We start from the raw sequence: 17,569 nt of genomic DNA, 5'->3' as shown, positions 1-17,569 counted from the left end.
CGTCTGACAACTTCAAAGCCAGAATCTTGTCTCAGTCGGCTGTGCCATGCGAGCCTTCGAGCAGCATTGCCCGCCTCCGAACTCCCCCGGAATTCTCTCCGTCCGGATCGCCTCCCGGATTGCCAGGGCGTCGATGCTCCCGTTCGTACTAGCGATCATACCTCAAGGACGACTTGGGGCGTGCCGTGCCGCTAAAGAAGGAGCTTGCGGGAGATGCGGAGCGCGCTCGAAGGATTACGGAACCGGCTGCCGGTTGGTCGAGATGGATACTGCGGCGACGCGAGTGCTAGGGAGGAAGAATGTTGTTGTTGTTGTTGTCGTCGCCGTCGCTTATTGCCCCTTGACTGATATGGGAAATACCGATAAAATCTTGGACCGAGATAGCGGCCCTGGTTAGGCCCCAGAATGGCAGTGATTCTTTACGAGGCGTTGGAGCTTTACACGAAGGCTGCGCAAGCATGTGTCAATAACAACTTTTGCTTTAGATTGCACGGTCGAGGTATACTTGCCCAAGCCACGGCTCTGTCGTCCAGCGGCGCGCAATGCGACGTATACAACTCTTCTTGTGCCGATTTCATAGCCAGCTCATCATTGCACCCCCGCGGTGGACATTGTTATATAGCCGTGAGACAAATTTGACGCTACGAAAGGTGACAAAGTCGGGGTCGATGATCATGATTCTGTCCCCGACCAGGCGGTAATTGTCGAGTTTGTAATCGTCGTGTGAGACTTTGAGCTCCGCAAGGGCACGGAAAGGCTCTGAGAGCATCCCCTCAAGCTGTGCTACATCCAGTCCCCGTGCGTCATCCTCGTGCAAGGATACACCTTCAACATCAGATAGAACGAGTGCTCGTGTCCCGGTCATCTCTGTCTCGGTGCATTCAGCCTCGCCGTAGCAGACTGGGACAACTTTGCCCTGAACCGGAGCTAAGGCTTGATAGATGGCCTTCTCGTTGTCGAGCTCGTCGTCCCCGCCTTTCTTCTGCCGTTTGAGCACAATCCGTGAGGGAAGAAACCATTCTGGGAACCAGGACTGGATGATAATGCAAAGTGCCACAGGCAGAAGCTGGAGCAGCCAGAAGACGAGCCGGTCAAATGCAGTAGGGAGGATTTGGAGATGGACGACATTGCGATGGTGACCGCAAAGCGTCCCTAGTCCTGAGATACGGCGCTTGCCCATACGAAAATGATGCTTTTCTTTTATATATATATATATATTTCTTCGGTCAGTTTATGATGTTTCGTCGGAGGCTAGGGGTAGGTAGGGGTGCGGGCGGACGAACCAAGCGAGTCATATCCGCGGCCTTGTCAACGGTCGACTTGGAGCCCATCTCCCCCCCGTTATAAGTATTCCCACCTCTGTTGGGTGTTTCATGGTGTCAGAACCACGGCGCGCGAAATGTGCTAACTCAGTAGATTGGCCAATGAGAGTAGACACATGTGAGTTCGCGGAGGGAAGGGTTAGGCTGCACCAGGCTTGACACGGAAGACTGAAGGCTCGTGTTGCGAGGGTCCTGCCTTTTGTCGGCCCCATTAATAGCGCCATGATGGCGGTACCGATCAGCCAGCCGTAAAACAACAGTGATCTCGACACCTCACGGACAAGCCGTCTGCCTACGAGCAGATGGGCGCTGTTGGCGAGTGGATAAAGCGACATTTGGGTCAATGGGAGCTTCAAGAGTTTGAAGCAATTCGGTCCTCGTATCGTACCCAGGGTACATAGTACTCAAGTACACATAGGATCCTCTACATTTGTCCCTAGCGGGTACGAAGTAGCAATAGCACCATCAGTGACACCGACGACTCAAGCAACGCAGCGCAGGCAGGCAGGCAGTTTCCAGCGCGGTCAAACCACGTGCCTTTCGTCATTCGCTACAGAGCAGGGCTAGACGACGATGCCTATGTTGCGTAGACTAGGCGGAGACTCAAATGTCCCAGCAACAACACTACACAGAGCTTGACGAGGTTCAACTAGAAATTATAAACATGACCCGATCTAGGTCAGGAGTTCGCGCCTATGATGTGTGTGAAAAACCCACGACTCGCACCCGGATTCTTTTCAATGATTGCAGAGGATCGCTAGCAGTAATGAAAAATCAGTAAAGCCGCCCAGCGATATTACAAAGATGCTAGTAAACGCAAAGGTTGACAGAGCCAGCAAAAGAAGGGACAAACACAAACGGAAACAGAAACATCGTTAACTCATTCAGATTGCCGTCACCACCGTCACCGCCGTTCCTACCGTTCTGCAAACCCAACCTCGCCCACCCGCTCTCGCTTAGCTTGGTGGGGGATGGCCTTCCGCAAGCCCTCTTGCACCAGACCAGGGAAAAAAAAAAAAAAAAAAAAAAGAAAAAGAAAGGCAAGATGGACGAGGAAAACGTGAGTCTTCATCGCAACACAAAAAAAAACGAAAAAACAGGGGGCGTGGGGGGCTGCGCTGGTTAAGGAAAAAGGAGAGTGGAGGGGCGCGGGGATATACAACGCCATCCCCACACCCACATCGCACCATATCACCATTGTCATCGGTGCCATCATCATAGCAGGCTGGAGTCTAGAGTCGAGGCAGGCGCCGTCTTTAGCGCTATCAGCGCCAGTCTCGAATCTAATTCTAAACCGAGTCCGTCGTCGTCGTCATCAAGAACCACCTCACCGCCTAGCCGTCGTTTTCCATCATAATGCGCTGTACCGGTGGCTGTCGCCATGGTCAAGGCCACGGGCATGGGCGTATCGTAGGCCGAGCCGATGCCTTTCAGATCGACTGGTTGAGTGAGGCGGCTGCCGAGGCCGCTGTTGTGATCGCCGAGCGTCGCCTGCTCTCTGTCACCGGAAAGTCCACTGCGAGACCCGACGCCCGACACGCCGCCATCCGGCGCCGCAGTCGTATCTTGTCCCATGGTTCCAGCCGGCCCCCGCCCTCGTACTACGCGGCTCCGCCCGCGCTGCTCCTCGCCCTCGTCGCACGCGAGACTTCCCACCCGGTGCCGCTCGCGTGGGGTGCTGGCTAGGTCTGTTACGTCCTTGCCGCTGTCAGCCTGCGATTCAGGCCCTGTTGCCGTCGTCACCCCCCCGCCGCCAACTGGCCCTGGGCTCCGGACCGGGGTATCGACTCCGCCGTTGTTGCTTCTTATGCTGCTGCTGCTGCTGCTGCTGCTGCGTCTTTGCTGCCCCCAGTTGCCCGTGTGTTTTGGCGGCACTGAATCCAAGCCCCATTCCTGGGGGGGCTGAACTTTGGCAGGTTGTATGGGCCACACCCGGCTTGCCGCCCAAGATCTATCATCCCTGCTTGCTTCATCCGCATATGTTTCCGACGACTCCCCACTTGGTTTCAAACGCGGTCCTGATGCAGCCCCGGACTCCCTAGGCGGCATATCACTGACCGATGGCACGGTCAGTGCAGGGTTATACGTGTCTGACCAGGTGTACATCCTACGCCCGTACCTCGACGATTCGTAATCTCCCTGGTTGCTGGGCATCGGCGACGGCGGAGACCTCCCTCTCGCCGGGTAGTAGTACGAATCGTCTGGCATGACCGAGCTCATGTGGGTGTGGCCATTCCAGCCCGCATAGGTCCAGTCGCTCGGCGGGTGGACGGTTTTGATGCGCGGGATCCCATTTACGAAAGCATCGGGATTGAAGTCGCGGCGCGAACCGCCCTCGTCGGTCATGGCAACCGAGGACCCATTGGGACGGCCGTACTGACTCTCCTCCTCGGGGTCCGGGAACCAGGATAGCAGCTGGCTCGCATTGATTCTGTCGCGGGGGTTAGCGCTCAGGCACGTCTCCACGATGCGTCTGTACCACGCTGGCACCTGGACGTCAGGTTCAATCTTCAGGGGCCGGCCGTACGCCTCGGGCTCATCTTCCTCGGTCGCCAGGGCCCAAAGAACCATGCCCAGCTGGTAGAGATCAGACTTGACGCCAATGTACATGGAGATTCGCTGGTTGCTCTCGATTAGGGGGGTTGCTTCGGGTGGCTCCCAGCCGATCGGGCAACCTCGCCGGTTGATGTCAATGATTTTGGCGTCCTCATTCTCGTCGATGACAATGTTGGACAAGGTGAAGTCACCTTGGACGAAGCCGGCCTCGTGGATCTCGGAGAGGCCGGCGACGATCTGCCGCGCCCACCTCTCCCGGGCCGGCCAAGGCAGTGAATGGTTGTGATCGTAGATGACATCAATGAGGGCCCCCCGCTCGGCGTAGCTAATCAGTAGGCCCGTGACGTGCTCCCCGCTGTCGTCGACGACAACACCGTAAAATTGGATGACGTTTCTTGCAGGATGCAAGGCGTTAAGCGCGTTTATCTCGTAGAGAAACTCCTCAACCGTGTCCGGACCCGGAATCTCCTTCTTGATCAGTACCCTGCCATGAACCCGAACCTTGTAGACAAATCCAGACATGTGCGAATCAAAATGGATTTCGCGTTCCTTGACCCGTCGGCAGCTCATATGCTGAATCATACGGATCGATGGGTAGCTGATGATTTCGTTGACATCCTCAACGACATGAACATGCAGCCGCCCTTCCTTGGTCTCCAGCTTGAGATTGGTGACGGTGTCGTAGAACTGGATGTCGGGCAGACTCTCCCGGATGGCCTCGTAAATTTTTGCATTCTTTTCGCGCTGGAACTTGGTACAAGCCAGGTCCATCTCGAGCGAGTTGTCAAGGGCATTCCGGTAGTCGAGCGAGATGGTCACGCGTCGCCAGAGATGCTCATGTTCCCGGTAAGTGACAAAAAACTTTTCCCGTTTGGACTTGTCACGGAAGTGCATTGACAAGTTGAGGATCCATATCCGCTCTAGCTCGTCGTCGATCATGGCATCATACTGGGAGGTGGTCATGGACTGGACATCGGCTCTAGAGACAACGCCGGCGTCCCGGACGAGCATACGATCGTCAGGGTCTACGTCAAAGTCGAAACGATCCAAGTCCCCAGCGCTATCGAATATCCCGTCGATGGGGCTTGTGGGCAGCGAGGGCGGTGACGGAGCAGCGCTAAAGGCGTGGTGCAGGAAATCCGGGGCGCTGGTCCGGGGGTTGGAAAGAGTGAAGGCGCTGCTTGAGGTGTGCATACGTCGATCCACGGAGACGGCCCTTCGTTCGGCAGGCGTGGGACAGACAGGTTCCAGTCTGCTCCGCAATTCCGACTGCTGTCTTTTAAATGTCCCGGCCCGGGGTAAGCCTGGCACTACTTTCCGAGACACTCGTCGGATAAGGCCGGGCTTGGGGTCTTGATGCTGCTCGACACTCTCCTCTTTGAGTGTTCCGTCTGATACCCCGGATGCCCCATGATCCTTTTCCCGGCCCAGGAAAAAGTTGCGCCACATGCTTGGTTGTTGCACTTTGGCGTTGCTGTCCGTGGCAGGCGCCATGGCCCTCGCAGTGGCATCTGGTTGGGTCTGAGCCATCAGGCCTCAGATCAGGAATGGTGCTTCTCAGGGATGAGGCCGGGCGCAATGAGGCGGACCAAGTTGATGGATGTGTGATATCCCGGAGGGGTGGCCTCAAGGGGTGTAATGAGGGGGAAACTTGGCCCAAGTCGGCTGCCGTAGGGGCCCTCCTCCTCTTCCTCCTCCTCCTCCTCCGCCTCCTCCACCTTCCCTTCTTCTTTTCTTCCTTTCTTCGTTCCTCCCTCCGCGTTGCCTCGTTCGTTGTGAACTCGTCTTTTTGCCAAAGGAACACTAGAACGTGAAAAAGACCGGAGACAGACGGGGTGGGGGCGCGCGAGCCGGAGTCTCGCGGGGCTTGCACTAAGCGGGGAGGGCCATACACGGAGCCGCTGCGATGAACATCAGACAAGATAGGTACGCGCGGGGAAGTCGTAGCAGCACATTAGTCGTTCCTCGGGCGTTGGAGTACAAGCCTCGACCCAGAGCGCCAACAATGGACAGAACAGTGGGCAGGACAGCGTGCAGCGTGGTCTACCAGAGCTTGAGGGGCAACGAAGGAAGCGGGGGCCGGCCGGGCGTCGTCGAGGCGGTCAACAGAGAAAGCGCTCGTATTGTTCCCGTTGCGGCTCTCATTCGGTCTGCGTTGCCTGTTCTGAATCTCGCACCCGAGGCTCAGGAAGCATTGGAAAAAAAAAAAAAAAACAGGGGCCGGCAGGCGTCGGCTCGGCCTCTAAGATGGGGAGACCATGTGCGGCTTACTACGTGGGCGTACAAATGAGCAACGAAATCGTAAAGGAAAATCGAGACGGAAGAAGGCTGAGAGAACAGGTTCTCAAGGACCATGCAGGTGGGCAGTGTCCGGTCCTATGGGTAGTGTGGGTGGGACGGTGTGGCAGAAGACGGTACGAAACGAGGATCGTGGGGGTTTTGGTGTTCAACTCGTGCCTCCATTTTTCTCACTCCTGCGGCTCTGGTCCAGGATTGGCCTCATCGACACCTCGCCCGTTTGCGTGCCCTCTCCTGCATGTTCGCTGCAAGCCGAAGGGGGGAGTGTGTTTTGCAAAAGCTAACGTTCAACTCTGGTTACGGTGCGGAGGCTGGGGTACTAGTGGGGTTAAACACGTGTAACTCTGTTACGGGTACGTCTACGGAGTATTCTGCATGTACTTACCCTCCGAGCCTGCAGCCTCTGCAACCTAAGAAAGTCATTGTGCTCAATCCGGGATCATTTCTGGTCTTTGGCATGATCACCCTCCTCCTCTTCTGTTTTCTTTTCTTCTCTTTTCCTCCCCGGTTTTTTTTTTTTTTTTCTTTTCCTTTTCCACCTTGAAAATATGTCGTGAAATCTAGTGAGTGGCGTCTTATGTGAATCTGTGATGGAGTTTGGTATATACAAGTAATTATCTGTAGTGTAATTTACCTGGGCTTTTGGCGGGTGCCAGGGATGGGAGCGTCACAATTGAGCCTTAACCCTAAGCGGCGCCAGCTGGCCAGCTGGCCAGGCGCTGCCGTCGGCGGGATCCCAGGTCAGCCTGGCCAGGCCTATCGCTGCTCACCGCTGCTCGTTAGACGGTTTGGGGCTAGAGCAACAACACAAGGTTCGGAGAACCCAAGACATCGCACACCCGACAATACCTTAGGCAACCAGTGAGGGCGAACAACATGAGCACACAGCATATCAACATCGGATCTTCGAATTGAACAGCGCTAAACAGTGCACTCTCGCCAGTCCCAACCCGAGCCACATACCCCTTATTGTCGGTCCGAGTCTGACAACTCACACCTTGCATGAGTCGAGGCTAGTCCCGGATTTTGACCTTTTGAGGTGTCCCTGCCTGACCTTGGCTCTATCAGCCAACGGACAACTCATCCCAGCCACGCGCCCAACGGCAGCCCGACCGACCGAACGAAAGGTGCGGAAGTCTCAATTCGAGGGCATGTTGCCTCCGGGCCGACGTCGGGGATGGCGGGATCGAACTTCGAATGTCGGGCAATCTCAGCTCCCACGAACCGGTGGTCCAGACGTCCAGCCTCCGATGTGGCAGGCGGGAAGTATTTCTGTGAGCGCGGCTGCATTCGCCTCGGCAACCCCACAGAATCCTAAGGCTTGGTCGGGAACGCGATGTGCATCCGCTTGCTGCCAGCCATTAGTTATGCCTGGATCGAGCCCCGTAACGGATGCGGGCGTGATTGATGCCCAAAGCATGCCAGCATTAGTAGGGCTGCCAGAGCGGCCTCTCTGTCTTAGCATCCTGCAGACAGCGCGTCAAGAAAGCAGGGCTGCATGCAGCGGCTTGCATCCTCCATGAATTACTCGTGCCTACACGTTTTGGAACAACCCAACGCATGCGCCTCGATTCTCTCATGCTAGTGACGTGCCCGTCATCATCTCCAGCAAAGAGCCGCTATGCTAAAGGATGCCGGTACATAATATCTAGCCCTCACGCTGTGGGTCGCCAGCCGGGGACCGGAGTCGCGGGACGGGAGCGGAGAGGTAATTGCTGCGGGCCTCACGAGTCTGGACTCAACTCACATCCGTGTGCCGCCTTCGCCAATCATCACTACCTACTAGCCAACTGACTGACAGCCAGTAAGAGAACTGCCTCATCTCCATCTCATATAGTTGGGCAGCACCATCCACCCAAGCGAAGGGAACGCAGAACTGCTCAACCCCAACCAGACTCAACAGCAAGTCAGGCTTGTCGCCCGAGTTGGAGGCGGGCTGACTGACGTCCATGATCGCACTCTCACAGGTCCGATTGGTGATAGAGTAGCATGTACAGTACATAATACACACTGTAACCTGCGAACCACGATCGTTTTTTGGACCCCGTTTCAGATATCAATGACAACAGACCTACCTGCGGGTAGTCAACGGCAAAGCACATCAGGGCATTGACGAGAAAACATGAAGATATCGGTCAAGAGCCAGGCGCGGGCAGCAGGCAACTACCCCTTTTCCTTGACAAGAGCTTGGACTTGGTAGATGGCAGCTCCCCATTATCAAACCTCGCTGTCGATTTCCCCTCTTCGCTTTCCCAGTTTGTTCTCTTGCCTCTCGCTTCGCCTTCCTCTAATCCGTCTGATCAATGTTTGTCAGTATCACACTTGTACGTAGCACAGCTCTCCGTCTAGTTCATTTTTAGTTACCCACGTAGACATGGCAAAAACATGTCCATCCTTCAATGTCCTTCGGCCCGGTTACAATATTCATACAATAGAATTAACGATCACCGCTGGTTTCGTACAATGTAGCATTACGAAGAGTGAGGATGTGTCTCTTTGTGTGTAGGTATGCAAGTCCCTTCAGCATGCCCGAATGGTCGGCCACCTCTCTATCAGTAACCCAAGATTTTCATCCGCGTCGTCCGTTTACTTTATTTGATCTTCGTACTCCCCCGCCATCGCCGTCGTAACGCATGTAACGCCAGATAATGCGCCCCCCTTCCCCCGCGCTCCACCCATCAATCCATGTACCCCCGCGCGGCGGATGTCGGTGTCGTTGTTGACACTCCACTACGAGGGAGTCGTCTATTGGCAGGTTCAGTTGTAGGATGCGTGAAGCGCAGACGCCATGATTCGCGCAGCTCAACGGGGCAATGTATGCATGCCCGGCCTGTCTTCTCCCGTCTGTCCGAGCCAGCAGTCTATTCGCTGTTGTCGTCCTTGTCCGACGTCTCTTGGGCCTTCTTGTTCTCGCAGATCTTACACTGGTTGGCCTTGTCCCGGTCAAGGTTAGGGAAGATGAGATCAAAGACTTCCGAGTACCAGCTTGCCGGCCGGCCCTCGATGCCTTCCTTGATGTTCTGTCGCGCCGGATCTCTGTCAGTATGCTCCACCTGCCTTGCATGAGGGGGTGTGTGTGTATGCACCTACCTCTGGAAGCTCTAGCCAGTCAGACATGTTGTCCTGTGGGAAGATGATCATCTTGCAGCCAGCCCGCCGCGCGGCCACAGTCTTCTCCCTCAAACCTCCGATGCGAAGGACCTTGCCCGTCAAGGTTAGCTCGCCAGTCATGGCGACTGTGGCGTCGACAGGAGTGTCGAGTGCTAGCGACAGGAGCGATGTAGCCATGGTAATGCCCGCCGATGGTCCGTCTTTCTGCACTGCCCCCTCGGGAACATGCACGTGGATCTTAGCCTTCTCCAAGAAGTGGTTGTTCGGGAACTCCTTGACCATGAGCGACTTGGCAAACGAGTAGGCAAGGGTAGAAGACTCCTTCATCACCGTCTTCAAATTCCCCGTGATCTCGAGAGACGGCCGACTCGTCCGCGTCAGAGCACCTTGGAGAATGGCCTCGACGTACATGGCGGCACCGCCCAACTGTGTCCAGGCCAGGCCCATCGTGACACCTGGCGGCGTGACGTCGTAGAGCCTGTCAGATGTGAAGACCGGGGGTCCGACGTAGTCTTTGAGGTTTTCTTTGTCAATAACGACATGCACGCTGTCAGGAACCTTGAGCGCCACTCTCGGCTGCTCAGTCGTCTCCTTTTCGGATGACTTGGTCGTGGCTTCTTCTGATTGCTTGTCTTTCGTTGACTCCTCAAGGGCTGCCTTACCCTCATCGGTGAGGGCTTTCGACTCAGGTAACACGTCCTCTCCCAGGTCCTGAACGATCTTCAACGCCGATTTCCGATAGACCTTCTCGATCTGCTTCTTGAGATTCCGGACTCCAGCCTCCCGGCAGTACGACTTGATGAGTTCCTCGATCGCCTGCTTGCTCAGCTTCACGTCGACATCCTTGAGCCCCGCTAGCTCCTGTGCCTGCGGGGCAAGGTACCTCTCGGCGATAGCCATCTTCTCGTCCGACACGTACCCAGAAAGTCTAATGACCTCCATACGGTCAAGGAGTGGCCGCGGAATAGTGTCGGTCATGTTCGCCGTGCACACAAAAAGCACCCGGGAGAGATCGACAGGGACATCCATGTAGTGGTCGAGGAACGAGCTGTTTTGCTCGGGATCGAGGAGCTCGAGAAGCGCCGAGGAAGGGTCACCCTGGTACCCTCGCCCAATCTTGTCGATCTCGTCGATGAGGATCAGGGGGTTTTCAGTCTTGCATTTCTTGAGGGCCTGGATGACGCGACCGGGTAAGGCACCGACGTAAGTCCTCCGATGGCCCTTGATCTCAGCAACATCGGTAAGACCGCCGACGCTGAACCGGTAGTACTCGCGGTTCAACGCACGGGCGATCGATTTACCGATGCTCGTCTTCCCCACTCCGGGAGGGCCAACGAAGCAGAGGATCTTCCCCTCGACAGTTCCGCGGAGCTTCCCCACGGCGATGAACTCCAGAATGCGGTCCTTGACATCCTTGAGACCATAGTGGTCCTCGTCCAGGACCTTCATGGCATTCTGGATGCCAAAATTCTCGGCGCTCCTCTGTCCCCAGGGAATCTGCGTAAGCCAGTCCAGGTAATTTCGGGTAACGTTGAACTCTGACGCGGCCGGCTCCAAATGCGCCAGCTTGTTCAGCTCTTCATCAAACACCTTGCGCACCGCTTCCGGCATGGCCAGCTTGTCAGCCTTTTCCTTGAACTTCTCAACCAGCTTGTCCTTGCCATCCGACTCGATACCCAGTTCTCGCCGAATGCCCTTCATCTGTTCCATTAGCCAATACTCGCGTTGCCGCTTCGTGATCTTGCTTTCCACGTCTTTGGTGATCTTTGACTGTAGCTGGGCATTGACATGCTCTTTCTTCAGGACAAGGAGCGCCTTGTGCATCCTCTCTTCGACGTTTAGACTTGATAGAACTTCTTGGAGCTCAGCAGGCTCTCCGGCAGAAACGGCGGCGGCAAAGTCGGCCAGCTTGGCGGGTTCAGACATGACGTTCCCTGTCGATTGGCTCATTGAGAAGGTCGAGATCTGATCCCTGAACAAGCTATTCATGCTCGCGACCTCCTTAAAGACGTTGACAATTTCGTTTGTAACGGCGCGGATCACCTGGCTCTTGGGATCGTACGGTTCTTCGGTGAGATTATCAACGTTGACGAGGCTGACGGGGTATTTCTTTAAGAAGGAGGTCGGCTCGTACTGCTTCTGGTTGGAGTCGGGTTTCTGCACGACGGCACTCTCCTCAAAGCTCGCGACCACGTCGCCCTTTTGCGGCGTCTCCTCGCCCGCTCTGGGAATCGGCTCAGGTGGGGTGGGCGGTTCTGCCGCAGCGGCCTTGGAAGCCTCGGTACCTCCCGGAGGGATCAGTGAGGACATGCGGATTCTCCGGTGGGGATACAGGATAGCCGTAAGACCCGTGCCTTCGCCGCTCTGAGAGTTCATGGGGAACGCGCTGGTGATCTGGGCGAAAACCCCGACATCGTAGACATCGTCAGGGCTGCGGATGACGTCGTCGTCGGCGTTCTCATCCTTGAACAGGAACGCACCGACGTAGGGCTGGCCGCGCTTAAACATCTCAGTTATCGCCGCGGCGACATTGGGATCCTTGATGGTAATGGCCTTGTAGAAGCCGGGGAACAGCGGTCTTTTGGCGATAGGTATCGCCATGACTTGAGGATAGATCTCGGGCACGACAGGCTTGGCTAGCGCCTTGTCCGACTTCCGGCCCCGTTTGCCGCCGTCCCCCGGACCATCCCCCGCTGATCCCGACGAGGCGCCGCCAGCAGCACTTCCCCTACCATCTGGTGATTCTCGAGAGCCCTTTCCATTGCCACCGGATGGCGCATCGGAGCTGGATGACTTGGTCTCGGCGACATCCTTTCCTTCAGCCTCGGCTTTCTCCCGGTTTGCCTGCTTCTCCTCCTCGGATAGTGGTTCGACGGATCCATCAAAGAAGCCTCCCTTCTGTTTCCTTAGAACTGTATATGTAGAGAAGCTCGAAAGCGATGATGGCCAGCCATTCCTCGAGGGGCTTTGCAATGGGGGTGCATGTCCCGCCGGCCGTATTGATGTCCGCGCCGGACAGAGACTGAACCTTCTTGACGTCGCCGAGAAGCCGAAGGAGTTTGTTGGCGCGGGTAACCGGAGGATGCGCTGTCGGGGCAACATTGTGGGCAGTGTAGGCGAGCGCGCTGCTGGGGCAGTTTTACGTCAGGATTTGGAGATCCCGATCCAGCTCGGGCTGCTCACGATGGCAGCAGAAAATAGTTTCTGCAGTCAAGCCGAGGAAAAAAAGAAGGATGAAATAATACAGGGAATGAATTGCGCACAGCCTAGCTAAGGGTTTGACTGGTCAATGGCAGCTCCGGGGGCGCCGAGAAAGGCCAGGATCCATGGCGATGCGATGATGTCTGAATAATTAATAGAGCGTAGAAACTGCTGGCAGCTGCTGCCAAGAAAATCTATCGGGACGCGTTTGACAGGGGATGTAGGCTCACCCAGCCACAGGGAGCTTCAGCCACACAACCCGGCTCCTGTCGGCACACCCGTGTGACGATTACCTGGTGCACGATTCCGCAATTAAATTCCGGGGGATGAAAAAAAAGAAAAAGAAAATGGGAGGAAAGAGAACAGATAGGAGATGTATAGGACGGAGAAGGAAACATGGAAATAACAAAGAAAACAGTGAAACAGAGAGAAGAAAGAACGAGAGGAACGAACGAGACAAGAACTCCCCGGTACTGGACAGGGTATCTCAATAGCGTCGGGTCTCGGGTTGTCCTGCGGGACACTCTCCCCACATAGCTTGACCCGTGCCGCAGACCCCACCCCCGCACTTTCGATGCATTTGGAGAAAGGCACCTGAATCGCGGAGCTGGACTTGACGCTCCTTTGTCTATGCTGTCGTCGGTCCGACGTTCTGCCCTGGGGGCCTAGATTCAACGAGCCATCGCGTGTGAACCGTCGCCGCTGACAAACGAGACGTCGCCGTCTCCATACGTGCATGCAGGACCCTTCCATCCTACGGCTGGGAAAACCATTCACTATTCCTGGGATCCTCCTCTGCGGGTTTGACGCTTGGCGGCGGCGCTGCTGGGCGTCTTTCCAGGAGTCTAATCGAGATCACGAGAGACAAAGGACACCCCTGCCCTCCGCCGTCTTACCACTACCCAACACCACGCCTCTGGCTTCAACTTCGACTTTCTGCACACTTACCGCCGACTAGTCACACGCTTTCGAACAACAGGAACCCCCGACATGGCACCTAAAGCAGCAGATGACATCGCCTCGGGAGTTACAAAGCTCTCTCTCAAGACTACTGCGCTAGATACGACAGCAGCAACAGCCCCATTTTCTAAGCCCCAGAAGAAAAAGATGGCCGAGGTTGCCGACAGCTGGGAGGACGAGGCCGACGACGACGACTCGACCTCGGATGCGGAGGCGACGCCCGTGGGCAACGCCCACGCCGGCACTTCGGCGCCACCACCCACACCCATGTTGCCAGTGGCCGGCAGGCGGCCGTTCTCGCCGTCAGCCCTCTCAGGACCCGGGTTCACCATCCCTCCTTTTGACGGGGCGAATGATGGGCCACAGTCAGTCTCCGGGCCATCCTCCAAGCGCCCCGAGAAGACAGACGCCGTAGCACGGCGTATGATTGCCAGTGCGCTCGGTATGAAGGCGCCCAAGCAGACCGAAGAGCAGCGCGCATACGACCGGGCCATCCGCGAGAACGAGCGCAAGCGGCGCGAGGAGGAGAAGGAGCGCGAGCGCAAGAAAGAAGAGGAGGCCGCCAAGGCTAGGCAGGCGGTCTGGGATGACTGAGTTGCTATCCAATTGTCTATCCAGCATAAGATCTAAGCCGTCGTATCAGGCGATTTGCATTGCCCGTCGTTTTGCGCCTTATTCTTGGGTAGATTTAGCTTCCAGCCCCGCCACTCTAGGCGATGGGCTTTTCTTCGCGGAACAGGAGGCATTTATGCAAAGCTGCGTCCCAGGGCTGCCCCCGATCGCTGTTGATTTGGCGGGTCCAAATAGAACCGAGACAGTCGTGTCCCAACATGTCTCGCCGCTGTCCTACCTGATGTGAACATCCCTAGTTCCGTTAGTGTTCACTGTTCTAAAGCCCGCGTTATCTTCTTCACTTACCCGTTATCAATCAAGCTCGGCTGATTCATTATAGAGCATATCCTCATCATTTGGCCCGTCTCACGGGGAAGATATGTCTCTGTCTCGTCACCCGCCTTCCTCCAAGCGATAAGACCCGTGACCCCGAACCTGACCACATCCAGCTCGAACCGAGCCCACTCCCTTCAGCTGTGAGATTTTATAGCCGGGCTAGACTACGAGCTTCTCAAACCTCTCTGCCTATTACGGTACTCCCCCCTTTCGCGCTCGCCAGCGGCAAATACTCTCCCTCCCAACTCAGCACCACCTCACTGCCCTCACCCGTATACCTCTTCCCAATTCCCAGCCCTTCCAACCCTTCCATTTCGGCCCCCCGGTTCCACAGCACCTGCCCCACCTTGCCCGCCCTCGAGCACGCCACGAACACCATGGGCCACCGGCTCCGTCCCAGCGCCTCCCGGATGCCCCTCGTCGCGCTCTTCTCCGTCACCAGCACCCCCATCACGCCGGATGTGGCGCCTCTCCGGCCCCGCCACCCGGCCGGCGCCCCGGCGAACGCGCCCTCGAGCTCCCGGACGAGGTGCGGGCCGGGCCGCTGGACGGCCTTGCACTGCGCGAGGACCCGGAGGGGAGGCGGGGCGGGGAGCGCCGGGGCGGGGGGAGCGCGGCGCGGCGGGAGGTCCCACGTGCCGAGCAGGTCGATGCCGCAGTCGGCCGTGCCGCCGACGCGGCGCAGGGAGAAGCCGAGGCGCGCGAGCGCCGCGCAGGCCGTGTACTCGAAGTGCGTGCCGACGTAGAAGGTCGAGGTGCGGTCGAGGTTCGTGCGCGCGGCGTACGAGAGGAAGGAGGAGAGGTCGGTGTGGTGTTGGGAGGGGAATGAGGGGTATATTAGGTCCGAGATCGGGTTAGAAGTGGCATTTTGGTCGGGGGATGTTTGGTTTGATTGTTCCTCGGCGGGTTGTCGTTGTTCTTGTGGTTGGGGGTCGGGAACCGGCCGGGTGGCGGCGGAGAAGGTGCGTCGGAGGGAAGGAAATACCGGTAGACGGCGGGGTAATAACAGAGGGAGAAGAGAGGCACGCATTGAGCTCGGGCGAGGGGGTATTCAGGAAAAACGAAACATGATGGTCGTCACTTTTACGGGGCACATTGTGAATCCTCGAGACAAAATAGCGGAGCACTTGCCTGCCGGGGAAGTGCTGCGATCAAGTGGTCAGAGCTTCCTTATCCACGCGGCGGATGCCCTTTATCAAGCATGCCACGAATGGGAACCGCAACCATCGACAGCCTCAGCCTATCCTCCACATTCCGCTCTGTGATAAACACGGCCGACACCAGTGAACTCACAATCCCGCTGTGAAGATGGCCGACCGCTTGACCCAGCTGCAAGAGTCCATGGACCAGGCATGGCTTACCTCAATCCCAACCCTCCCGTTACCCCAACCCAGCGAAACCCCGCTAACCATTCGCTAACAAACCCCTAGCTCTACACCATGTTTATTGCAGCATTCTACTACATCGAACGTCATCACGATCTCAAAACATTCGGCCCGGGGGATAAGATCCCGGATCTCAAGGCAGAACAGCCCAAAGAAGGTTCTCTTCCTCCCATCCTCTGTTTCCAATCCCAAATTTGATTAACGTGCAATCTAACCAGTCGAAACACTCGACCCCGAAACATTCAAAGCTGGCCAATTAGAAATCGCCCGCGACCTCATCACAAAAGAGCAGCAGATCGAGTATCTCATCTCAACCCTTCCCGGACTGGACAACAGCGAGCGCGACCAGCTGCAGATGATTCGCGATTTGGAGGAGGAGATTGCCGCAGCTGAAGCGCAGAGGCTGGAGGCGGTTAAGGAGAGGGATGAGGTGCTCAAGCGGTTGGATGGGCTAGTGCGTGGGATAGAGAGACCTTGGTGAGCTGCACCCGGCGTCGGGGAATCGGTATCTGCTCGTGTCGCACTCACAGGAGTTGGGGATTCCTCTACTTAGAGTCGCTGGGGAGCCAACGGCGGCAAAAACCAGGCAGCGGTATGGAGTTAAGCGGGCTGCTTTCTATTGGAGTTTGGCATGCATCGTTGGTAGCGGTATTCAGGCAAGTTCTAGCTGGGATTAATCTAGGGGATGTGAGTGATACCCTCTATCATTCAGCTCGTCTCGGAGCTGCCCGGTTTAAAGAACTGCGGGAAGGTTGTCCGTAAATCCTCTAGGGTGCGTATCTGGTATTGACAGGCCGGGGTTCTGGGAGAGCGGACGCCTTCCTCAACAAGGTGGGCCACTGTCCACCCGAGTTCCTGCGCCTTTTGGCAGTTCATGTAGGAGTCGTCTGCACAAGCAGGTTAGTCTCGAGTTTGCCGCAGAGTTGTGATCAGAGGTATTGAATGCTTACCGACAAAAAAGCAGTATTCGGATTTCTCGACCCCGGCGTCCCGCATCGCCTTGCGATACATGTCCGGATGGGGCTTGCAGACCAATGGAGTGGATCCATAGTCACAGTACGTAATGCCCTCAAAAAACTCCTCTACTTCAAGCAGCTTGACCACGCGCTTGGCATGGTTGATGTAAGCGTTGGTTAGAAGCCAGAGCCTGACCTTGCTCTTGTCAATGTCGGCGAGCAATCGCTTGAGTTCCGGGCGTGGCTTGATGATTCCGTCGAGCGGGAGGGCGTCGTCAACCTTAGCGTTGTAGTCCAGCGGGTCGATCTGATGGTGTCGCACCAGACCTTCGATGGCCAAGCCATAATTTTGGTAGTATTCTTTGTGCAACCGCACCGCATCCTCCCATGGGAGAGAGAGGTGCGTGGCAAAGTACTTGTCGATGAGATCGGCCATGAGGTCGTGTACCTTTGCGCCTAGTTTGAGCCTAAGTTACGTGCTCGCAACACACGAGGTGCCAAGCCCCTGAGAGGGGGAACAACATACTCTTCGGATACAGACAGTTGTCGATGTCGCTATTGACTAAGTTAGAATCCTTGTCGTCACTTTACGCATATCCACTTACAAGAAGAATACTTGTTTTTGAGGGGCGGACGCCCCGTTGACGGTGACCGTTTCTGTGTCCATCTCGTTGACGGGACGGGCGAATTGGGGTATGGTATCGTGGCTTGTTCCTTAACGGAGAGCTCGAGGCCGTTAAGAGTTGTTGCAGTGGCAATCGCTAGTGTTCTAAACCGAAAGCGTTGGAAGCTTAGCGAATCCACAGCACCACAGACACTTGGTTCTTAGGCA

At 56.4% G+C, this 17,569-nt stretch overlaps 7 protein-coding genes across 7 annotated transcripts; 2 read left to right on the top strand and 5 right to left on the bottom strand.

Annotated features, from left to right (window-relative positions):
* Positions 1 to 574: 574 nt before the first annotated feature.
* MFIFM68171_09040 (uncharacterized protein) lies at positions 575 to 1,180 on the bottom strand (the record flags this gene model as incomplete). The annotated part of the gene is made up of 1 exon (XM_071064459.1): positions 575 to 1,180. One exon carries the CDS (start codon positions 1,178 to 1,180, stop codon positions 575 to 577), a length of 606 nt encoding a protein of 201 aa, XP_070920560.1.
* A 1,357-nt stretch (positions 1,181 to 2,537) lies between these two features.
* MFIFM68171_09039 (uncharacterized protein) lies at positions 2,538 to 5,408 on the bottom strand (the record flags this gene model as incomplete). Its single annotated transcript, XM_071064458.1, has 1 exon — positions 2,538 to 5,408. One exon carries the CDS (start codon positions 5,406 to 5,408, stop codon positions 2,538 to 2,540), a length of 2,871 nt encoding a protein of 956 aa, XP_070920559.1.
* A 3,629-nt stretch (positions 5,409 to 9,037) lies between these two features.
* PIM1 (ATP-dependent Lon protease pim1) lies at positions 9,038 to 12,389 on the bottom strand (the record flags this gene model as incomplete). Its single annotated transcript, XM_071064457.1, has 2 exons — positions 9,038 to 9,196; positions 9,267 to 12,389. The coding sequence occupies 2 exons, from the start codon at positions 12,387 to 12,389 to the stop codon at positions 9,038 to 9,040; spliced, it is 3,282 nt and encodes a 1,093-aa protein (XP_070920558.1).
* Positions 12,390 to 13,478: 1,089 nt separating this feature from the next.
* MFIFM68171_09037 (uncharacterized protein) lies at positions 13,479 to 14,042 on the top strand (the record flags this gene model as incomplete). The annotated part of the gene is made up of 1 exon (XM_071064456.1): positions 13,479 to 14,042. The coding sequence occupies one exon, from the start codon at positions 13,479 to 13,481 to the stop codon at positions 14,040 to 14,042; it is 564 nt and encodes a 187-aa protein (XP_070920557.1).
* A 529-nt stretch (positions 14,043 to 14,571) lies between these two features.
* MFIFM68171_09036 (uncharacterized protein) lies at positions 14,572 to 15,426 on the bottom strand (the record flags this gene model as incomplete). The annotated part of the gene is made up of 1 exon (XM_071064455.1): positions 14,572 to 15,426. One exon carries the CDS (start codon positions 15,424 to 15,426, stop codon positions 14,572 to 14,574), a length of 855 nt encoding a protein of 284 aa, XP_070920556.1.
* A 278-nt stretch (positions 15,427 to 15,704) lies between these two features.
* Positions 15,705 to 16,262, top strand: SRB7 (RNA polymerase II mediator complex subunit; the record flags this gene model as incomplete). Its single annotated transcript, XM_071064454.1, has 3 exons — positions 15,705 to 15,746; positions 15,827 to 15,938; positions 16,000 to 16,262. The coding sequence occupies 3 exons, from the start codon at positions 15,705 to 15,707 to the stop codon at positions 16,260 to 16,262; spliced, it is 417 nt and encodes a 138-aa protein (XP_070920555.1).
* A 227-nt stretch (positions 16,263 to 16,489) lies between these two features.
* SDT1 (Putative suppressor of disruption of TFIIS) lies at positions 16,490 to 17,404 on the bottom strand (the record flags this gene model as incomplete). The annotated part of the gene is made up of 4 exons (XM_071064453.1): positions 16,490 to 16,668; positions 16,732 to 17,193; positions 17,264 to 17,292; positions 17,343 to 17,404. 4 exons carry the CDS (start codon positions 17,402 to 17,404, stop codon positions 16,490 to 16,492), a joined length of 732 nt encoding a protein of 243 aa, XP_070920554.1.
* Between the last annotated feature and the right edge of the window lie 165 nt (positions 17,405 to 17,569).

Source organism: Madurella fahalii, assembly GCF_045866475.1.
Source record: "Madurella fahalii IFM 68171 DNA, scaffold_5, whole genome shotgun sequence".
NCBI classification, from domain to species: domain Eukaryota; kingdom Fungi; phylum Ascomycota; class Sordariomycetes; order Sordariales; genus Madurella; species Madurella fahalii.
Note: the sequence above shows the minus strand (reverse complement) of the source record. Positions and strands in the feature narration are given on the sequence as shown.